This window comes from Schistocerca nitens, chromosome 1, assembly GCF_023898315.1.
Source record: "Schistocerca nitens isolate TAMUIC-IGC-003100 chromosome 1, iqSchNite1.1, whole genome shotgun sequence".
In the NCBI taxonomy this organism is placed as follows: Eukaryota; Metazoa; Arthropoda; class Insecta; order Orthoptera; family Acrididae; genus Schistocerca; species Schistocerca nitens.
In genome coordinates, this window is record NC_064614.1 from 606971564 (window position 1) to 606996446 (window position 24883).

At 39.6% G+C, this 24883-nt stretch overlaps 1 protein-coding gene across 8 annotated transcripts in view; it reads right to left on the reverse strand.

The window, feature by feature from the left end:
- The window catches only part of LOC126256782 (E3 ubiquitin-protein ligase TTC3-like), a 364962-nt gene that overhangs the window by 202176 nt on the left and 137903 nt on the right, over positions 1–24883 (reverse strand). For all 8 annotated transcript variants that reach the window (XM_049955514.1, XM_049955508.1, XM_049955509.1 and 5 more), the window contains one exon: positions 24176–24294. In XM_049955514.1, the coding sequence (XP_049811471.1) occupies positions 24176–24294 (119 nt within the window). The remainder of the gene's footprint in view (positions 1–24175; positions 24295–24883) is intronic.

The window sequence follows — 24883 nt, forward strand, 5'->3', positions numbered from 1 at the left end:
AGACACAGTCCCTTTGATTGTTCAGAGGTGTCACTAAACCCGCCCGAAGATGTCAACAACATGCATGAGCAGCGCCTATTAGACGGAGAGGGTCGAACAGCCAATCAGTTACAGTCATTCCACCAGGAAGGAGGTACACAGCTCGTGTTGTCTGTAGTTCAACAATGCCTAGACAGTTAATACCGCAGTCCGATCGCGTCTGCACTGTTACTTTGTGCCAGAAAGGGCTCTCAACAAGGGAAGTGTGCAGGTGTCTCAGAGTGAACCAAAGCAATGTTGTTCAGACATGGAGGCGATACAGAGAGACAGGAACTGTCGATGACATGCCTCACTCAGCCCAGCCAAGGGCTACTACTGCAGTGGATGACCACTACTTACGGATTATGGCTCTGAGGAACTCAGATAGCAACACCACCACACTGAATAATGCTTTCATACAGCCACAGGACATTGTGTTATTATTCAAACCGTGTGCAATAGGCTGCATGATGCGCAACTTCACTCCTGACATCCATGGCAAGGTCCATCTTTGCAACCACAACACCATGCAGCGCGGTACAAATGGGCCCGACAACATGCCGAATGGACTACTCAGGACTGGCATCACTTTCTCTTCACCAATGAGTGTCACATATGCCTTCAACCAGACAATTGTCAGAGATGTGTTTGGAGGCAACCCAGTCAGGCTGAACACCTTAGACACACTGTCCAGCAAGTGCAGCAAGGTGGAGGTTCCCTGATGTTTTATTGGTGGCATTATGTGGGGCTGACATACAGTGGTGGTGGTCATGGAAGCTGCTGTAATGGCTGTATGATACATAAATGTCAGCCTCCGACTGATAGTGCAACCATATAGGCAGCATATTGGCAAGGCATTTGTCTTCATGGATGACAATTCACACCCCCATTGGGGACATATTGTGAATGGCTTCCTTCAGGGTAATGACATCGCTCGACTAGAGTGGTCAGCATGTTCTCCAGATACGAATACTATCAAACGTGCTTGGGATAGACTGAAAAGGGCTGTTCATGGACAACATGACCCACGAACCACTCTGAGGGATCTATGCCGAATCGCCATTGAGGAGTGGGAAAATCTGGAGCAATTGTGCCTTGATGAACTTGTGGATAGTTGGCCACGATGAATACAGCCATTCATCAATGTAAGAGGATGTGCTACAGGATATTAGGGGTACCGGTGTGTACAGCAATCTGGACCACCACCTCTGAAAGTCTCACTGTATAGTGGTACAACATGTAATGTGTGGTTTTCATGAGCAATAAAAAGGGCGGAAATGATGTTTATGTTGATCTCTATTCCAATTTTCTGTACAGGTTCTGGAACTCTTGGAACCGAGGTGATGTAAAATTGTTTTGATGTGTGTATACGAACGCCATTCTTTGAACAGCTGACAACTTATGGTTTTTTTACACCATTGCAATTTATTCTAGCACTCAGTTAGTGAGTATGCCATACTCTATGGGAAAACTAGACAGTATGCTTTTGAAGTTCAGTTCCTGTATTATAAAAGTTATCCAGGTAATTTAGTACATAAACTTGTTAAATTTAGTAGTGTGGAACATTGTATGCATAAAAGTAGCTCACAGGCTACTGGAGATGAACAATAATGGTCCTAATGGAGGGTTATTGTAGCCAGTGTTTGACATAACCAACATACTAGCTTATTGGAACCTGCACTGGAGATCTGCATTAACCAGTCTCCTTTTATGCGGGGTCTGCACATCCAGCACAAGTGGTTACACAAAAGATCTGCATGGGTAACTGCACATAATCGATTCTGCGATAGGGAGGTAATCCAGTCCTAGGTCAAATCCACCCATCGGACTAACAAAAAGAAGTCTCTATGCTGGCCAGCCTGGATGTGGTTTTTTGGGAATTTCCCTCATCCCTCTCAGTGAATATCAGGTTGGTTCCCATGTTCCGCCTCAGAAACATGGTACACAAACATTTAGAACACTTTCTCACATTACATTACACACAGAATGATTGGGTACATTGGTTCCGTTGGAGGATTGGGGGCTGGGTGGGTGGGTGGGTGGGTGGGTGGGTGGGTGGGTGGGTAGGTGGGTGGGTGGGTGGGGGGCGGTTGAATAGCAGACTGATGACATTAGCTGTTTGATCTCCTTAAAAACTCACTCAGAATCAGAAGCAGCTCCAAACTCATCGTTTCAACACATGGAAACCGTAATCCATGTTGAAGTGTGATGGCTTGCGTGCCTCAACAATAAAATCAGCCATACTATAGATCAAACCACAAAGGAGGGGTATCTGCCAGACTAATGTGCAGTTCCTGAAGAGGGGCAGCAGCCTTTTCATAACTTGCAGAGCAACACTCTGGACGACTGACTGACTGATCCGGTCTTGTAATATTAGCCAACATACCCCTTCTTGGCGGTAGTGCGAAAGACTGAAAGCTAAGGGAACTACAACAGTTATTTTTTCCTCAAGGACACAGTTCTGCTGTATGGCTTGATCCTCTTCAGCAAAATATTTGTTAGGTAAAATAGTCCCACTTTTGGATCTCAAGGGGGAGAAAATATTCACAATAATGTCATCAAGAAAAACAAAACTGGCATTCTGTGGAATGTGGAATTTTAGATCCCTTAATTGGGGGTTCAATCCCGCGTCCGGCCATCCTGATTTAGGTTTTCCGTGATTTCCCTAAATCACTCCAGGCAAATGCCGGGATGGTTCCTCTGAAAGGGCACGGCTGACTTCCTTCCCAATCCTTCCCTAATCCGATGAGACCGATGACCACGCTGTCTGGTCTCCTTCCCCAAACCAACCAACCAACCTTAATTGGGGAGATAGGTAGAGAATTTTAAAAGGGAAATGGATATGTTGAAGTTGGATATTGTGGGAATTAATCAAGATTTTTTTTTTTAAATTTCTTGCGTCTTTGTGTACCTACTAGGCACCGACCGTCTAGTGTTCTAATAACTCGCTCTAAGTGCAAATGGTTGCAAAAACATATCAGCCTCTTTTGCAACAAACAGTTCTGAGCAGATAGGGAGTATGACGATGGATACATGGATTAGTGATGACAAGGACTAGAAATTGAATATCGTAACATCCATTTCCACTCACTTGACGCCTTCCTAAGAGACAGACTCCACTCCTTCCAATCCGACTATGTAAGCATAGTCCAGATGTGGTTTGAATTCAAAGAAATAATATGGACTGTGACTGATAGATGCATACCAATAAATTAGTAAGAGATGATAATGATTCCTGTGGTGCACAAAGCAGGTCAGAGCACTGCTGCAGAAGCAACAATAAAAGCTTGCCAGTTTTAAATGAACGCAGAACCCCTAAGATTGACGAAGCTGCAAATTTAGTGCAAACTTCAATAACAGATGCATTTAATAGTTTTCACAACAAAACTCTGTCTCAACATCGGCCGAAAATCCAAAGAGATTATGGTTGTATATAAAGTCCACCAGTGGCAAGAATCAATCAATATCTTCACTGTCTGATAACAATGGTAATGTTATGAATGATAGTGCCACTAAAACAGAGTTACTGAACACAGTATTCCAAAATTCCTTCACGAAAGAAGGCGAAGTAAATATTTCAGCATTTTAATAAAGAAAAACTGCCAACATGAGTAACTTACGAGTAGATACCCTCGGTGTAGTAAGCAACTTAAATAACTTAATAAAGGCCTTGCTAGTCCAGATTGTATACAAGTCAGGTTCCTTTTGAAGTATGTTGATACAATAGCTTCATACTTAGCAACCATGTACAACTGCTCACTCATAGAAAGATCCCTACTGAAAGATTGGAAAGTTGCACAAGTCACACCAATACCCAAGAAATGAAATAGGAGTAATCTACTGAATTATAGACCCATATCACTAACAGTGATTGGCAGTAGGATTTTTCAATATGTACTGTGTTCGAACAGTATGAATCACCTCGAGGACAAACATTTATTGACAAACAGGTAACACGGATTCAGAAAATACGAGGGCAGTTCAATAAGTAATGCAACACATCTTTTTTCTCGGCCAATTTTGGTTGAAAAAACCGGAAATTTCTTGTGGAATATTTTCAAACATTCCCGCTTCGTCTCGTATAGTTTCATTGACTTCCGACAGATGGCAGCGCTGTACGGAGCTGTTAAAATGGCATCTGTAACGGATGTGCGTTGCAAACAACGGGCAGTGATCGAGTTTCTTTTGGCGGAAAACCAGGGCATCTCAGATATTCATAGGCGCTTGCAGAATGTCTACGGTGATCTGGCAGTGGACAAAAGCACAGTGAGTCGTTGGGCAAAGCGTGTGTCATCATCGCCGCAAGGTCAAGCAAGACTGTCTGATCTCCCGCATGCGGGCCGGCCGTGCACAGCTGTGACTCCTGCAACGTCGGAGCGTGCGAACACACTTGTTCGAGATGATCGACGGATCACCATCAAACAACTCAGTGCTCACCTTGACATCTCTGTTGGTAGTGCTGTCACAATTGTTCACCAGTTGGGATATTCAAAGGTTTGTTCCCGCTGGGTCCCTCGTTGTCTAACCGAACACCATAAAGAGCAAAGGAGAACCATCTGTGCGGAATTGCTTGCTCATCATGTGGCTGAGAGTGACAATTTCTTGTCAAAGATTGTTACAGGCGATGAAACATGGGTTCATCACTTCGAACCTGAAACAAAACGGCAATCAATGGAGTGGCGCCACACCCACTCCCCTACCAAGAAAAAGTTTAAAGTCATACCCTCAGCCGGTAAAGTCATGGTTACAGTCTTCTGGGACGCTGAAGGGGTTATTCTGTTCGATGTCCTTCCCCATGGTCAAACGATCAACTCTGAAGTGTATTGTGCTACTCTTCAGAAATTGAAGAAACGACTTCAGCGTGTTCGTAGGCACAAAAATCTGAACGAACTTCTCCTTCTTCATGACAACGCAAGACCTCACACAAGTCTTCGCACCCGAGAGGAGCTCACAAAACTTCAGTGGACTGTTCTTCCTCATGCACCCTACAGCCCCGATCTCGCACCGTCGGATTTCCATATGTTTGGCCCAATGAAGGACGCAATCCGTGGGACGCACTACGCGGATGATGAAGAAGTTATTGATGCAGTACGACGTTGGCTCCAACATCGACCAGTGGAATGGTACCGTGCAGGCATACAGGCCCTCATTTCAAGGTGGCATAAGGCCGTAGCATTGAATGGAGATTAAGTTGAAAAATAGTGTTGTGTAGCTAAAAGATTGGGGAATAACCTGGTGTATTTCAATGCTGAATAAAACAACCCCTGTTTCAGAAAAAAAATGTGTTGCATTACTTATTGAACTGCCATCGTATCATTCCTTTTAAACACAATTCTCTTGAAGTAAAAAGTGCAATCAACAGGAGATGTCAAATTGATTTCATATTTTTAGATTTGCAGAAGGCTTGTGACACAGTTCCTCACAAGTGACTTCTAATCATATTGCATCCCTATGGAGTATTGTCTCAGTTATGGGACAGGACTTGTGATTTTCGGTCAGAAAGGTCACAGTTCATGGTAATTGATGGAAAGTCATCAGAAACAATCTGAGCACCCCTTTTCAATTACTTGCAGATGATACTGTCATTTACCATGTTATAGTGTCACCAGACAGTCAAAACAAATTGCATAACAGTTTAGACAAGCTATCTGTATGGTGTGAAAAGTGGCAGTTGACTCTAAATAGTGAATAATGTGAAATCATGTACACGAGTACTGAAAGGAATCCACTAAATGCAGTAAAAGGATTCCACTAAATTTCGGTTACAGGATGAAACACACAAATCTAAATGCTTTAAATTCAACTAAATACTTCCGGATGACAAATAACTTAAACTGGGGCAGTCATAAGATCATACTGTGGAGAAAGCAAACCAAAGACTGTTGTTTATTGGCACGACATTTATAAAATGCAACAAGACTACTAAACACACTCCCAACACTACTCTTGTCTGCCCTCTTCTGAAGTATTGCTGTGCGGTCTGGGATCCGTATCAGATAGGATCAACAAAGGACATCAAAAATTTTCAAACAAGGGCAGCTTGTTTTGCATTATCGCGAAATAGGGAAGATAGTGTCATGGATACCATATGCGATTTGGGGTGACAGTCATTAAAACGAAGGTGTTTCTCCTTGTGGCATGATCTCCTCACGTAATTTCAATCAACAAATTTCTCCTCAGTGTGAAAATATTTTGTTGGTGCCCACCTACATGGGTAGGAACAATCATCATAATAAAATAAGAGAAATCAGAACTCAAATGGAAAGAATGAAGTGTTAGTTTTTCCCTGTGCGTTATTAAAGAGTGGAACAGCAGACAAATAGCTTGTAGGTGGTTTGATGAACTCTCTGCCAGGCATTTAATTATGAGCTGCAGAGTAATCAAGTAGATGCACTTGAAGTGCGGTGGCAGGAAGAACATGACTCCCGCTTAGGTGAGTGTAGAATTATCAACACAAAATCAAATATAATGCAGGAATAGGCATAATAATGAATGAGAAGCCAAGAAAATGGGTAAGTTACTGTGAACAGCACACTGCATGCATTATTGTAGACAACATACAATTGCTACAGTAGTGCATTCTATATACTAAGCAGCTTTGTTGATGAAGAAGAGATTGAAAGAATGTATTATGGGGTAAACGAAATTATTCAGACAGTTATGGGACGCAAAAATTTAATTGCAGTGGGTAACTGGAGTACGATAGTAGTAAAAAGGTGAAAATCAAAATCAGGAGAACATGGTCTGGGGGAAAGGAATGGGAGCTAAAACGCGTGTCTTTCGGCCTCCTCTAGTAACACGGTGTTGGCTCTCCTGCCAACCAAAACAGAAACAAGAAAATTTTCATCTAATATTCCCTCAGAACTTGGAGGTACATAGACACATTAAAACTGAAATGCACAGTATTGATGTTTAACAATAATATTTATTATATAGTTGATGTAAACCAGCTTTTGCCACAGCCCACATTCCAGTGACTGCTTCCTCCCCTCAGCCTCCACCCCCCACACCATTTGCGTGTGTTCGTCACGTTCACCATTTATTTTGTCCATGAAGCATAGTAGTTCGCACAAGTACTAATTTGTTTACATTTTTAGCCTGTACAGTCTTATACTTTTAATTTTCGAGTATAATGTAGTATATGGTGTATTTTTCATACCTTCTTTGTGTATTTCATTATGCTTGTGTTTTTTGTATAGATATAAGAAAAGGTCACATTTCTTTGGAAAAAATTATGATCATTGTACAGTTATAAAATGGTTGCTGGTGTTGTGTAGACTATTTCATTAGTCTTAAGGTGTCTGAAGATGGTCCAGAATTACAACAGCCGATTCATTACAAATTATAGAATGAATATTATTGTGAAACAGCAGTATTGTGTATTTTAGAAAGAAGGACATCTAAAAATGCAGTAAGTGAAGCAGGTAAAAGGGAATAAAATTGTCTAAAAAATGAGATTGACAGAAAATACAAAAGAGCTTAGCAGGAGTAATACAACCTATAAGACATTGAGATAGACTGTTGGAGAAAAGAGCAAAATCTGTATGAATAACAAGAGCTCAGGTGGCAAAGCCAGTGCTAACCAGAGAGGGGAATGCTGAAAGGTGGAAGGAATCTGTGGGAAATGTACGAGAGGAGCAAACTTGAGGACAAATGTTGTAGAAAGAGGAGAGAAAGTAGGTAAAGATGAGGTGGGAAATATGGTACTGTGAGAATAATTTGACAAAGCATTGAAAGAGCTAAGCGGAAACAAGGTCTTTGGAGTAGACAACGTTCTCTCGGGATTATTGACATCCTTGGGAAAGCAAGTCATAGTTACAAAATACTAATACAAACTATTTGTAGAAGAATGGAAAAACTCTTAAAAGCTAACACTGCCGAAGATCAATTTGAACTGCAGAGAAAGGAAGGAACAAATATGCAAGGCAACAGTGACCCCACGGCATATCCTAGAAAACAGATTGAGAAAATGCACACTTACATTCATATCATTTTTAGGATTAGGGACAGATTTTGACAATGTTGACTGGACTACACTCCTAGAAATTTTGAAGGCAGCAGGGCTAAAATACAAGGAGTAAAAAGTTATTTATAGCTTGTACAGAAACCAGTCTGCATTTAAGAGCTGAAAGGAAAGCAGTAGTTTAGAAAGAAGTGAAACAGAATTGTAGCTATTACTAGTGTTGTTCAATCTTTACACCGGGAAAGAAGTATAGTGAATTAAGGAGAACCTTAGAAATAAAATTAAAATTCAGGGAGAAGAAATACAAACTTTTAGATTTGCTGATGATATTGTAGTTCTGTCAGATGGCAAAGGACTTTGAAGAGCAAGTGAACGGAATAGACAGTGTTTTAAAAAGAGGTTATAAGATGAATTTCAACAAAAGTAAAAGAAAAAGTTGGTTCTAAAAAAGAGGAATTTGGCAACATCTAATACAAATTTAAATGTTTGTTATATTTTTCGGAAGGTGTTTGTCTGGAGTGTATCTTTGTATGAAGTAAATGAGGATGATATGCAGTTCAGACAATGAGAAAATAGATTTTGAAATGTGGTGCTGTGGAAGATTAGATGGATAAGTTTAATAACTAATAAGGAGTTACTAAAAGGAATTGTTGGGGAAAAGAAATTTATGGCACAACTTGTCTAATAAAAGGGATCAGTTGATACTACACATCCTGAGGCATCAGGATGATGCAATGAACACCATAAGGGTTGAGGCCACAGGACGGAGCATAGTGGTCTGGGGAAAGTTAATATGGCATTCCCTGGCTGATCTCTTCATTCAGCAAAGCATAATGGACCAAGCAAGTATGGACCACATTCACCCCTATATGCAGTTTGTTTTTTCTCATAATGACAGCATCTACCTGTAGGGCAATACAACACGTCACACAACTCGCAGAGTACATGCGTGGCTCGAAGAGCACAAGCATGAGTTACAATACCCTCTTGGCCACCAAACTTCCGGGATTTAAACCACGCAAGAATCTGTGGGACAGCCTCGATCAGGCTGTATCTGCCATGGATCTTCAACTGAGAAACCTAGCGCAACTGGCCACAGCACTGAAGTTAGCATGGTTCAACATTCCTGTTGGTACCTTTCAGAACCTCACTGATTCTCTTCCAGTGTGTCTTGCAGCAGTCCATGCTGCAGAAGGTGGTTTATCAGGCTGTTGACAGTTGGTCACATTAACGTGACTAGACACTGTACTTTATAAAATCTCATTATATTAGCAATGACTGGGGTGACTGATGTCTGTCACAACAGCACAGAAAATGACAGATTGCTTGAAGCATGATGAGCAGACACAGGAATCATCCTGTATAAGTTAATTGTTGTTGTTGCTGTTGTGGTCTTCAGTCCTGAGACTGGTTTGATGCAGCTCTCCATGCTACTTCATCCCGTGCAAGCTGCTTCATCTCCCAGTACGTACTGTAGCCTACATCCTTCTGAATCTGCTTAGTGTATTCGTCTCTAGGTCTCCCTCTACGATTTTTACCCTCCACACTGCCCTCCAAGACTAAATTGGTGATCCCTTGATGCCTCAGAACATGTCCTACCAACCGATCCCTTCTTCTAGTCAAGTTGTGCCACAAATTTCTCTTCTCACCAATTCTATTCAATACCTCCTCATTAGTTACGTGATCTACCCATCTAATCTTCAGCATTCTTCTGTAGCACCACATTTCAAAAGCTTCTATTCTCTTCTTGTCCAAACTATTAACCGTCCATGTTTCACTTCCATACATGGCTACACTCCATAAAATTCTTTCAGAAATGATTTCCTGACACTTAAATCTATACTCGATGTTAACAAATTTCTTTTCTTAAGAAACGCTTTCCTTGCCACTGATAGTCGGCATTTTATATCCTCTCTACTTCGACCATCATCAGTTATTTTGCTCCCCAAATAGGACAACTCCTTTACTACTTTAAGTGTCTCATTTCCTAATCTAATTCCCTCAGCATCACCTGACTTAATTCGACTACATTCCATTATCCTCGTTTTGCTTTTGTTGAAGTTCATCTTATAACCTCCTTTCAAGACACTGTCCATTCCGTTCAACTGCTCTTCCAAGTCCTTTGCTGTCTCTGACAGAACTACAAGGTCATCGGCGAACCTCAAAGTTTTTATTTCTTCTCCATGGATTTTAATACCAACTCCGAATTTTTCTTTTGTTTCCTTTACTGCTTTCTCAATATACAGATTGAATAACATTGGGGAGAGGCTACAACCCTGTCTCACTCCCTTCCCAACAACTGCTTCCCTTTCGTGTCCCTCGACTTTTATAACTGCCATCTGGTTTCTGTAAAAATTGTAAATAGCCTTTCGCTCCCTGTATTTGACCCCTGCCACCTTCAGAATTTGAAAGAGAGTATTCCAGTCAACATTGTCAAAAGCTTTCTCTAAGTCTACAAATGCTACAAATGTAGGTTTGCCTTTTCTTAATCAAGCTTCTAAGATAAGTTGTAGGGTCAGTATTGCCTCACATGTTCCAATATTTCTACAGAATCCAAACTGATCATCCCCAAAGTTGGCTTCTACCAGTTTTTCCATTCGTCTGTAAAGAATTCGCGTTAGTATTTTACAGCCGTGACTTATTAAACTGATAGTTCGGTAATTTTCACATCTGTCAACACCTGCTTTCTTTGGGATTGGAATTATTATATTCTTGAGGGTATTTCACCTGTCTCATACCTTTTGCTCACCAGATGGTAGAGTATTGTCAGGAATGGTTCTCCCAAGGCTGTCAGTAGTTCTAATGGAAAGTTGTCTACTCCCGGGGCCTTGTTTCAATTTAGGTCTTTAAGTGCTTTGTCAAACTCTTCACGCAGTATCATATTTCCCATTTCATCTCCATCTACATCCTCTTCCATTTCCATAATATTGCCCTGAAGTACATCGCCCTTGTATAGACTCTCTATATACTCCTTCCACCTTTCTGCTTTCCCTTCTTTGCTCAGAACTGGGTTTCCATCTGAGCTCTTGATATTCATGCAAGTGGTTCTCTTTTCTCCAAAGGTCTCTTTAATTTTCCTGTAGGCAGTATCCATCTTACCCCTAATGAGATAAGCCTCTACATCCTTACATTTGTCCTCTAGCCATCCCTGCTTAGCCATTTTGCACTTCCTCTCAATCTCATTTTTGAGACGTTTGTATTCCCTTTTTGCCTGCCTTGTTTACTGCATTTTTATATTTTCTTCTTACATCAATTAAATTCAATACTTCTTCTGTCACCCAAGGATTTCTACTAGCCCTCGTCTTTTTACCTACTTGATCCTCTGCTGCCTTCACTACTTCATCCCTCAAAGCTACCCATTCTTCTTCTACTGTATCTCTTTCCCCCATTGTTGTTAATCATTCCCTAATGCTCTCTCTGAAACTCTCTACAACCTCTGGTTTAGACAGTTTATCCAGGTCCCATCTCCTTAAATTCCAATCTTTTTGCAGTTTCTTCAGTTTTAATCTACAGTTCATAACCAAGAGATTGTGGTCAGAGTCCACATCTGCCCCTGGAAATGTCTTACAATTTAAAACATGGTTCCTAAATCTCTGTCTTACCACTATACAATCTATCTTACACTTGTCAGTATCTCCAGGCTTCTTCCATGTATACAATCTTCTTTTATGTTTCTTGAACCAAGTGTTAGCTATGATTAAGTTGTGCTCTGTGCAAAATTCTACCAGGCAGCTTCCTCTTTCATTTCTTCTCCCCAATCCATATTCACCTACTACATTTCCTTCTCTTCCTTTTCCTACTATCGAATTCCAGTTACCCATGATTATTAAGTTTTCGTCTCCCTTCACTACCTGAATAATTTCTTTTATCTCATCATACATTTCTTCGATTTCTTCATCATCTGCAGAGCTAGTTGGCATATAAACTTGTACTACTGTATTAGGCATGGGCTTCGTGTCTATCTTGGCCACAATAATGCGTTCACTATGCTGTTTGTAGTAGCTTACCCACGCTCCTATTTTTTTTATTCATTATTAAACTTACTCCTGCATTACCCCTATTTGATTTTGTATTTATAACCCTGTATTCACCTGACCAAAAGTCTTGTTCCTCCTGCCACCGAACTTCGCTAATTCCCACTATATCTAACTTTAACCTATCCATTTCCCTTTTTAAATTTTCTAACCTACCTCCCCGATTAAGGGATCTGACATTCCACGCTCCGATCCGTAGAACACCAGTTTTCTTTCTGCTGATAACGACGTCCTACTGAGTAGTCCCTGCCCAGAGATCCGAATGGGGGACTATTTTACCCAAGAGGACGCCATCATCATTCAACCATACAGTAAAGCTGCATGCCCTGGGGAAAAATTACGGTTGTAGTTTCCCTTTGCTTTCAGCCGTTCACAGTACCAGCACAGCAAGCCTGTTTTGGTTAGTGTTACAAGGCCAGATCAGTCAACCATTCTGACTGTTGCCCCTGCAACTACTGAAAAGGCTGCTGCCCCTCTTCAGGAACCACACGTTTGTCTGGCCTCTCAACAGATACCCCTCCATTGTGGTTGCACCTACAGTATGGCTATCTGTATTGCTGAGGTACGCAAGCCTCCCCACCAACGGCAAGGTGTATGGTTCATGGGTGGGGGGATACATTAATTAGATTACTATAAACAAGTAAAAGTAAGCTACTTGTCACACATACAATCATTTCCTCTCCTATTGGTTCTATAGTGACAGCTGTAAGCAAAGGCAGAGTGCAGTATCACACATGCTAGAAATGCATTAAGAGAGAGAGAAGCTAGTGAATAATAATCAATGTATGGTAGGATAGCAGATAACATATACGAAACAAAGCCACTTGATACCAAGTACCACAAGAATGCACCCGAAGTTAAATGATTTAATGTCCATAAGAGTATAGAACTCCTGTCTGCTATAACATCCCACACAACACCCAAGGGCTAGATCAAACTTATGAGACTTGCTACAATTTTGTTAGGCACCATGCAGCTAATTCTCATGGCCTCAGCAGTCAATGTTCACTAGAAAACATCACAGTATTATGGCAAAATACACAACAGTATAACAAAGGTGCAATGAACAGCTGTGAATACAATTTTGTGTGACCCTTCAATGAAAGTGCTTTCTGAACAAATGAGATATGATGTACAGTAAAACACCCTTTTTACACTTTTCTGCAGACTGACCCAAAAAAGGGTAAAATGCAGGAAAGTGTGAAATACAGGAAAGCATAGGAAACACAACAAGCGAAAATGAATTCTTTTTATATTGTCCTTCTCTTAAATTATTAAAAATATGAAATTAAACAATTTAAATTTTGCCTATTTAAAACATCTGAAATAACTAATTATTTCTTTTTCTAACAGCAGTTAGCTCTACAAAGTATTGATCACAAAGGCAGTGGCTACATGCTAACACACAGACGAGTGTGTGGGCTTCCCTCTTTGTTCCTATCATGTCCATGGTGTAAACAAACGTGGAAGCAAAAGTCTTCCATGAAATCACATTAAAAAGATATTTGAGTTCTAATGTGAGACTTATTACTGATAATCATCATAAAATTACAGGAAATAAAACTTAATGTATTAGAGGGATAAAAAATCCACTCGCCAAGCGGTGGCAGGAGAACACACATATGAACGGTATTACGTACGCAAGCTTTCAGAGCCAGTAGTTCCCCTCCTGGCATGAGGATTGAAGGAGAAGGAAGTAGGTGAAGGAAAAGGAGTGCTGAGGTTTAGGTAAAGGGATATAGTATGGAAAAGTCATCTCAAATCCCTGGTCAGGAGAGACTTACAAGATCTGAAAATGTGAGTGCTTAAAGGTGGAAGACATTGTAAATGCAAGACAGAGATTACTGCTAAAGTAATCGAGTTAATAAGAGCGAAAAACTAAGTGCATTGTATGTGATTGAATTGGGAGGGGGACGGCGAAAAACAGACAGGTCAGAAAATGAAAGATGTGGAAAACTTAAACAGAGTGGAGAAAGGAATAGTAACTGCGTAGAAATGCTGAGAGAGGAAATTAACTCAAGTGCAGTACAGATGAGTGGTGAGAAGAAAGGGCATGTTGTAGCATCAGTCCCCACCTGCGGAGTTCTGAGAGACTGGTGTATCAGGAAAGAATCCAGATGGCACGTTTGGTGAAACTGGTAGAGAAATCACGATGGTCATGTTGTAGTGCACACCCAGCAACAGGATACTGTTGCCAGTAACAGGATGTATATGCGGACAAGGAAAAAAATTCCCAGATTTTTTGCGGATTTCCCGGTTAAAATCACACTTTCTCCCAGGTGAAAATACACTTTTTCCATGTTAAGTGACATAATATTTTTCCTTTGAACCGTAAAACTTATCAATCCTTTTAATGGTTATGGTTTTATACACCAACGTAGAATATCACAGCCCTTTCGAAAACAAAACTGAGAAAAAAAGATAATCTACGCTGCTTATTTTTGTATTACGAAAGTACAAATTCAAATTACACCAAACACCACATGTTACTTTCTGAAGCATTGAAATCGAGATTGCGATGCAGTTTTGTAAGCCAGTCATACCTCATGTCACGTGATCTCACCAGCCGATACAGCAGATATTCAGAGCTTAGGACACATGATGTAATTAGCTAATAGCATTATCACTGTTAAATAGCGCATACAAACAGGAAAAGTTAATGGTGTAAATTAATATACTTACTGTTGCTACAAGAAAAGCATAGCTTTCACATATAATATAGGTCTCGACAACTATTAAGCTGCAAGAGAAGCTAAATTTCACATATAATGTTGATTTTTTTTGCACATGTGACACTCTAAGATACATCACACAAATGTGCCAGTAAAATTTTTAATACCGACATAAATGCCCGATCTTCTGGGCTCAAAATTTTTTCTAAATGGGTGTACTCAAATAGTTGATTTTTAAGTAAGAGTCAAATGCTTTGTTATTTTAAAATTCATTGCATATTCTGGCACTTAGTTCATCTTGTGTGAAAGGAAATTTACTTTGAAAGTAACGCTTTTCAATCAATCATTCATTTCAACAGTTGCCAGAGAGTGCCAGATAACAGGCGTCACCGCGCTTGCACAGCTACGATGACACAGGAAGTCTGTATGTCCGTACGTGTAAAACATTAAAAGATCTTGTGTCTTAAAAGAAACAAGACATCAAAGGAATATCATGAACCATACTAAAATGCATAATTTGGCTTAAAGTGCACATTCGTACGTCCAGATTCGGTTGTAAATTTTATTGGAGTACCAGTACTGAATTATCTTATTTTTGGTTCTTTATTATGGCATAATGCCTTACGTGCTAGAAGATGAAAATATGCTCTTTGGAAATGCCGCAAACAATTGAAACTAGCCAACAGTGTGGAATTAAACACTTAGTTTCAAATAAATTGACAGCCTCAGCAGAAAAGATTAATAAAGCCATATTTCTTTAGCAAACCAACAAAAATAACTTCATTGCTCTGCAAGGAGATTAATGCTTGACTGAATTTGCTGCCCACGGCAGATACCCTGGTTTGCTCCCAGTGAATATGGCACCTTGCACGCGCCAGTAAAATTTTTCCGGGTAGCATCTTGCTGCTTGCTTATACAGCTAACAGCCACACTTTCATAGCCAGAAGTGGGAGAAAGTACATGCGCAAATCAACTGCACATGCACATGGGCCCACTCACAACTGCTCACACGACTGTAATGTAAGCAGAATGAGATGTTCACTCTCCAGCAGAGTGTGCGCTGATATGAAATTTCCTGGCAGATTAAAACTGTGTGCCAGACCGAGACTCAAACTCGGGACCTTTGTCATTCATGGGCAAGTGCTCTGCCGTCCCGAGTTCGAGTCTCGGTCCGCCACACTTCACAGGAGCTCTTCTACGAACCTTGCAGAAGAGCTCCTGTGATGTTTGGAACATAGGAGATGAGGTACTGGCAGAATTGAAGCTGTGAGGATGGGTCGTGAGTTGTGCTTGGGTAGCTCAGATGGTAGAGCACTTGCCCGCGAAAGGCAAAGGCCCCGAGTTTGAGTCTCGGTCCGGCACACAGTTTTAATCTGCCAGGAAGTTTCTAATGTAAACAGTTATGACGTCATGCTCATCGGAGGTAATTTGTTGTTATGAAGCATTGCATAGTCTTCCTAAAGCCTTTGACACATTTTGCTACTGGCCAACGCTTCTATGAGAACTGTGTTTTGTTGTGTACATGGCGCATTTCCTTTGTAACTTAAGTTTTACATTAGTTTTTTTCTCTCGTTCATGTTTTATTGCTGCAGTATTATTCTGCTGTAGTGGGATGCAGGAATATCCTTTGTTAGAGGATTATTTCTTACCAGCCCCCCCCCCCCCCAAAAAAAAAAAAAAAAGAGAGGGAGAGAGAGAGAGAGAGAGAGAGAGAGAGAGAGAGAGAGAGAATATCCTGGAATTCTAAACAAATTCTGGGGTTTTTCCCAGTTTTCTCCCAGGTCGTATACACCCTGCAGTACACACCCTCTGCCTGTGCCCATTCATCCTAACTGATACCTGGTGCATCAGCATGACTGCCACCAAGTTATCAGTTTGGGCATAAGCAGAGGGTGAATAATGACAACACAAAACAACCTGTTGCAGAACATGCTCTACAACATGACAGTCATGATATCAGTGCCCATTTCACCACACATGCCATCTGGATTCTTTCCCAAGACACCAGTTTCTCAGAACTCCACAGGTGGCAACTGGCATTACAACATAGCCTTGGCTCTCGCCACCCACCTGGCCTTAATTTAATTTTTTTGGTCTCAGTATTTCTTCACTACTCTTAGTTTTCCACATTTTTTCATTTTCTGACCTGTCTGTTTTTCCCTTCCCCCCTCCTCCCTTTATCACATAAAATGCACTAGGCAGTCCCTAAGAATCAGCCTTTTCTCCCCATTCCATTCTGCAAGTCTCTTCTGACCTAGGGTTTTGGGTGGCTTTTCTGAACTCTCACCATTTCCTAAACCTCTTTTCCTTTCCCTTCAATCTCTCTGCCAGGAGTAGAAGCCACTGGTTCTGAAAGCTTCCACATTTAATACTTTTCATATGTGTGTTCTCCAGCCGCCACTTGGTGAGTAGATTTTTTTATCTACCCAATACATTACATTTTCAAAAACTGATTTTTTCAGTAAATAAAACTTGTAACAAAATACTGGTTAAAATATTAAAGTTGGCAGCCTTCATAAAAGGAGAACAATAAGTGTGACATCTACAGCTTTTTGCTAAAAATGTGGTCACTTGGTTAAGGGACATCCAAGGTAAAAAGGATGGTGGAATCTTCTGTTGTGTTATGGAACATCTAAAGGAATGTTTGCGTATGACATCAGCTCGTACCAACTTAAGACTGTGTGCCTAGTATGGATTGGTTTATTTCATGTAGAACGATTTGTGAAAGCCATTTATAGATGCGGCCATCTTCAAAAGTGGCATTTATTTCTATAAATGACTGAAATTTAATTAAAGCTGTTCTAATAAAACACAATGAGCAGAAACAAGGTTGCTACTAACATCACTATCGTCAGATCGTGATCATCATTTAAGCAGTGACTCAGCATACTTTTGCACCCTTCCAAACACTGAGAGTCTGTTAATTCAGGGGGCCATGACCCAACGGGCCGAGAACAAAAACCTTCTATAACAGACTCAATGCTACATTGCAGGATCAATAGCTTGGTGTATAGTCTGCATTTTCTGCATTGTTCCAAAGGTGACTTTGAGCAGGAACACGAGGCACTTTTTGCAGAAATCTGTATGAAAATCAGTGTTAAAGGTCGTGATAACCTCAAAGAAAACTTGAAATGTTGCAACGCACAACTGTTAATGGTAGGAGTATGACTTCAACGTAAAATGCGGGAAAGTTAAAATGGGGTTTTACTGTATTTTGTGATTAATTTAGTACAAAAAGCTGTTACGTGATCTCTCATTGTTTTAAAAAGAATGGGCTTATGCCACTTTCAAAATAAGAGGTCACTATATTACAATAGTAGCCTAGAGCATTTGAATACAACAGCTTTCCCATGGCAAGAAAAGGAAAATCTGTGTCACCGGATGACGGAAAGCATGAATATGCATGCTACCCCACAGAGCAGCTATATTAAAACATTGCAGTCTGCCTCTGTAACTCAGTGGTCATTGTGTCTTACTGCTACGTGGAGGATCTGGGTTTGATTCCCTGTTCTTAAAAGGATTTTTCCTTGATGGGAGGACTGGAATGGGGTGCACTCAGCCTCATGAGGGAACTGACGAGTAGTAGCTTGACTGAAGCTCCAAGGAAAAGAAAGCTGACCACAACCAGGAAAGAGGTGACCCAATGCCCCTCCATTCTGCATCCAAATGAAGTTAATGGCAGAAAATGCCATGACAGTCAGTCAGCCCTGACTGGCTCATGTGGACCAGAATGTGGAGCTTCACTTTTTCCCTTAGACACTGTACTGTACAACTGAAAAAGTCTTACTCCCAATTTTGACAAACAGTTAAGAATGAGACAAAATTCTACACACAGATATATCTTTTTGTGAGAAAAGGCCTTTATTTTATACAGTGTAAATGTGGTTCTGCAACTTGTTTGCAGTGACATCATTTTTGAAAGGGATTTACTCCTGGAATAACGTCCTATCAACGGTCATCATCTCCGTATGCCATCTATTTAATACCTAAACACTATGTGCTATGTTTTGCTTTTCGTAGCTCAAGTTCAGCAGCTGTGGGCAAATGTATTTTTTATACAGAACATGAAGAATAATGAGTCTGCAATGTACATATACTAAGAAGACATTACGGAGAAAGGAGCAAATGAAGTATGTGCATTCTCATTGTTATATAAAAGAATATGTACCAGAAAATGTCAAGGAGCTACTGTTGTTTTCCAATGGTTGTGTTGGGCAAAGTAAAAATCCCAGTATAATTCGGGTGCGTGCATCTTTGGTGGGCACAGGAGCGTTTTAATAAAGTTGACCAGTTTTTTCCTATTTGTTAACATTTGTGTGATGTGTGTGACAGGAAATTTTCCAAGGTGAAATGGGTAACCAGGAGAAAAAACAGTGAACCATAATAAACAGTCTCACACAGAAGCTATTGAACTACTTAACCACATGCAAATAACATCTAAAGTAGCACTTCATTTCAGAAGTACAACCCCTAAAGAAATTGGAAAAAAAAACATAAAATTACTCAAAAACTCAGATTCCTGTAGATACAATGGCATATCAAGTAGGATTTTAAAATCATGTGCAGACTTAATCAGTTATATATTGTGCTATCTGTGTAATCAATCTATGGAAACTGGTGTGCTCCCAGATAGATTAAAACATGCAGTAATGATGCCAATCCATAAAAGTGGAGCAAAGGATGAAATATCCAACTATCGGCCCATCTCTCTGCTGCCAGTATTCTCAAAGGTATTTGAGAGAATAGTGTATGATAGAATTTATAGTCACACTACACAAAATGGCTTACTGGCTCCTACACAGTTCGGCTTTCATAAGGGCTCCTCCACAGACAGAGCTATATTTAACCTAACAAATGAAATTTTGGGTGAACTAAATTACAAAAGGTATCCAATGGGGATATTTTGTGACCTTGCCAAGGCATTTGAATGTGTAGATCACAACACACTCTTGAAAAAGCTTCCACATTATGGCATTAAAGAACAAATCTTTGACTTGTTTAGAATCATACTTACAGAACAGGAAGCAAAGGGTTGTCTTAAGGGGGATAGGTAGAGCAATAAAATCAGACTGGGGAATAAAAAGTATGGAGTCCCACAGGGCTCAATTCTTGGGCAACTAATTTTCCTGCTCTACATTAATGATCTACCAATTACAATTAATAACAGAGCAAAAATAGTAATGTTTGCCAATGATACAAGTATCCTCGTAAAAGGACCCAACTCCACAATGCAGGATACAGCCATGACAGTCTCTACTCAAGTACACAAATGGTTCACTGGGAATAGCATAACCTTAAATCTTTCAAAAACCAATATGATACAGTTTCTGACAAAAAATAAAAAAAATTAAAGCTCCTGAAATACATGTTAACAATCACAAAATTAATTAAACCACACATACAAAATTCCTAGGTATCCAGATAGACAGTCACCTAAGATGGAAAGAACAAATTGATCAGCTGGTCAAGAAACTTAGCTCATCGTGCTTTGCACTAAGAGCTCTCCATCAGTTAGTAGACAGAGACATAATGTTGTTGTCATACTTTGCATATTTCCATTCTGTTCTCTCCTATGGCATAATCTTCTGGAGAAATGCTGCAGGTGTTGAAAAAGTCTTCATAATACAGAAACGAGCAGTGAGGCTAATATGTGGGGTCCCTAATAGGGCATCTTGCAGAGGTCTCTTCAAATCTCTCAGGATACTTACCATTACAGGTCAGTATATGTACTCAACGATGTTATTTGTAGCCAACAACAGGGAATCGTTTCAGAAAAATTGTGACATCCACAACCATGACACAGGACAGGTGAAAAATTTTCACCAAGGCTCTACAACTCTCACTAAAGCACATAGGGGAGTTACTGAGTCAGGCATAAAGGTCTTCAATAAGCTCCCTATCAATATAAAAAGGGAAATAAGTAATGTACAGGTTTTCAAACGGAAACTAAAATTATTCCTCATTGAACAAACTTTCTATAAAATGAATGAATACTTAGAGTTATAAGGTATAAGAGTGGGGGAAACTGCCTAAGAAAAGCACTCCCTTAAAAATAAAGTGTGATGCTGTTACTTGTAGTTTAACTGAAATTGTGGTGATAAAATGTAAATTTATCTGTGTCATTACCAAAAAATGTGAACTGCCATGTATCCCACTCACTTGAGCATTCACTTAAACCTCTTCTTAAGGAATGCAGTTAAAGTTTGTATTCAATTCAAATCATGACCATGAAGAAAATTTACTTGCTTATATACCGGGTGACCAAAAAGTCAGTATAAATTTGAAAACTTAATAAACCACAGAATAATGACACACTTGCCTGGAATGACATGGGGTTTTATGAGAAGAAGAAGAAGAAGAAGAAGAAGAAGAAGAAGTGTTCACAATATGTCCGACAGATGGCGCTGGACTGCAAAACGTCAGTCACTGCGCATGACAATCGTGTATAAAAGGAGCTGTAATGAGAGAGAGAATCAGATGGGCCAGCAGTCGCAGCATGTTGGAGTTACCTGAAATGGCACTTTTAGTGAAGCTGTATTATCAGAATTGGGAATGTGATAGTTCAGCGTTATGATCCTATCGCCATAGGAAGGGGATTTGAACGGGTAAAGGTCCATTGACAAATGCAGCAAATGATTTCAAAGTTCAAAGCCACGGGTTGTTTAGACGATAGACCCCTAGTGGCCGACCGAGCACAAGGCGTAATGCTGCTGATACAGTTCAGGAAGAAATGGAGACTGTAGTGGGTTCTTCTATGCACGGGGAAGTCAGCGCTCATGCAGTTGCACGTCGCACCGGCATTCCATACACTACTGTTTGGTTGGCACTTAGGCGTACCCTCTGATGCTTCCGTACAAAATCCATCGGCATCATGAACTGTTACTTGGCGATTTAGTGAGGTGGAGGGCATTTGCAGTGTGGGCGTTTTAAAAGATGGTGGAAGATGAAGATCGGTTGAGTAACGTGTTGTGGACCGACGAAGCTCATTTCAAGCTCCGAGGGTCTGTCAACGCCCACAACTGCAGAATTTGGGCGACTGAAAATCCTAGAACTGTCGTGGAAACTCCATTGCACGACAAGAAAGTCACAGTATGGGTTGGATTTACCACATCTACCGTTATCAGGCCTTTTTTCTCCGAGGAAATGCGCAATTCTGGTTTTGTAACTGCTACCATGATGGGTGAGAGGTACACCAATATGTTACAGAATCGCATCATCCCCAGCCTGGCTGATAAACACCTGCTGGAATGTATGTTTATGCAGGATGGCGCTCCACCCCATATTGCTAGACGCGTGACAGAGCTCTTGCGCACGTCGTTTGGTGGTGATCATGTGCTCAGCCGCCACTTCCTTCATGCTTGGCCTCCCAGGTCCCCAGACCTCAGTCTGTGCGATTATTGGCTTTGGGGTTACCTGAAGTCGCAAGTGTATCGTGATCGACCGACATCTCTATGGATGCTGAAAGACAACATCTGACACCAATGCCTCACCATAGCTCTGGACATGCTTTACAGTGCTGTTCACAACATTATTCCTCGACTACAGCTATTGTTGAGGAATGATGGTGGACATATTGAGCATTTCCTGTAAAGAACATCATCTTTGCTTTGTCTTATTTTGTTATGCTAATTATTGCTATTCTGATCAGATGAAGCGCCATCTGTCGGACATTTTTTGAACTTTTGTATTTTTTTGATTCAAATAAAACCCCATGTCATTCCAAGCATGTGTGTCAATTTGTACCTCTCTATCTACATTATTCCGTGATTTATTCAGTTTTCAAATTTATATAGACTTTTTTATCACCCGGTATGTCAGTAGCATAAAAATATGCACGGTCACTTATTCTACTATTTTCAACAGTCACTTAAACTGTTTTTGGCATAATGCAAGCTTTAATACTGTATGCAAGTAATTGTTCTTCTTAAATAAACAAATGTCTGTGCAATGTGATGTATAAATGTTCATGTACTACTGTAATTGCATCAATTGACTTGTCCTATATTACTTGTACACTGGTTGTATAATATGTAATCAACAGGACCAAATAAAAATAAATAAATAAAGTGAATACTGTGAAATAATATCATGAAATGATTGCCAATGCTTCCAAAAACTGTAATTTCACCATAAATTAAATAGAAACTGAAGATATCTACAGCTTCCCTATGTGGTGACCAACATACAACCAGAAAAGGGTAATTTCGAACGAAACACACAAGATGACATGTTTCAGAAAGTCAGGTTTCAACTATATTCCTTTATGTATTTTCAACATAGTAAGTTACAGTCATGTGATTCTGAATACACAAGTGGATTACAGAACCATATCTTTTATTTCTGGAAGTGTCTGTAGTTTTTAATTCTGAAAAGACTATTAACCAGAAAAAAATGCATGACATTTAATATTTACTTGATTATATTCCACATGAATGTAGGTATTTCTATGATGATTCGATGAAATGGCCTGTATGTAACACTCAATGAAACCATTTTGTGTATACTTTGATTAAAAGATCAAATTAGTGCCACAAAAAAGAAAATACAACAATACATTTAAAAAAATTGACAAGAAAGACATAAGGAAATTCATAGTAAGACTGATTAATCACTTACTAAGTGGAAACAAGGTCATAAATCGGCTAAAAGTTGTATAGTTTGTGAACTTTTTATTGAAATTGGTGAAAAAAAACTGTATATACAACTAATTTGATTAAAAATGTACAAGTAAAAAATAAGAGGCAACTTAAAATACGACTAAAAACATAACTTGACAATGCTTATGAATTACATCTCCAAGAAACAGACCTTATTTCCTCCCTGAAGAGAGTGTGACACTTAGCAACTGCAATAACAGCAAAACACCCATTTCAATCTGTTCTTTAAACCTTGGGAAGCTCATCCAGTTGCGTTCCTTATATTCATCCGAAGAATGTTTTTCTTTGTCCCCAAAAACTGAAGTTTTGGAATAAGGTCATTTAAAAAAGGATTGTATCAATTACATGAAGCAGAAGAGTTTAATTTATTTGCCTTAGATGCTGTTGACTGCACCATACACTTTACTGCTGCAGAAACATATCAGCACATAATGATTTAAATAATAAAGCACTGTGGCTGTTGAATTTCTCATGTGGGAATTTTAGATGCTGATGCCATAGGATCATATTTTTTTACATTACATCCATTTGAGGTACTGTGCCTGCTTCACTGAACAACAGAAATTCTCTCTCTCTCTCTCTCTCTCTCTCTCTCTCTCTCTCTCTCACACATACACACACACACACACAATGAATTGAGCTTCAAAGTAGTGTGTCTCCTTTTTATAGTGGCTAAACCTGTGAACATAGGGTGGTTTTCTGTCATTAACAAGATAAAAGGCCTCCTTTATGGGGTAAGATGTCTGTTCTTCAATGATACATTTTCTTTTTAAAATACATACCAATAAACATAATTATAGCACATCACAATTTGATGTATGCATTACTTACGTGTATAAGAAACTCTTTTGACCCTTCGTTTCTAATGAATCTTCTTCAAATTCTGGTATCTTAAACTTTTCAATACAATCAGCTTTAGCTCTACCATAGTCAGGTTCTTTAGGATTCCACTGTATAAAGGGCAAAAAATGAAAATACAACTATATATTAAAAATGGGCAAGAAACACATAAGGAAATTCATAGTAAGACCGATTAACCAATTAGTAAATGAAAACAAGGACATAAATTGGTTAAAAGTTGTATAGTTTCTGAGAACTTTTTATTGAAATTGGTGTGGAACTGCAAAAACACTGTATATACAAATAATTTGATCTTTAGAGCCTTTTTTTAAATGAATTTTAAGAAGCTATATCAACCAAACTTAGTTTTGAACTTTTGTAAATGTTTGGTTTTCTTTTGATACACAGTAACATAAAATTTCTTCACAATTTGTACTGTAAAAAAAAAGAAGGCTTTCTACATCAATAGAAATTATTGTAGATAAATGTAAAACATATAGGAATTCACAAGACCTTGTACAATACTAACAAATGCACTTGGAGTACAATATTGAGCACGTAAAATTCACTTTCAGCTCTCACAAACAAAGTTTAAGTGATGAAACGGAGAGCGGGAAGGAACTGTTCTACATATACACCATCAGCCATCTGATGTAAATTGACAGATAAATGCCTCCTCTAACCTTTTCTGCACATTTA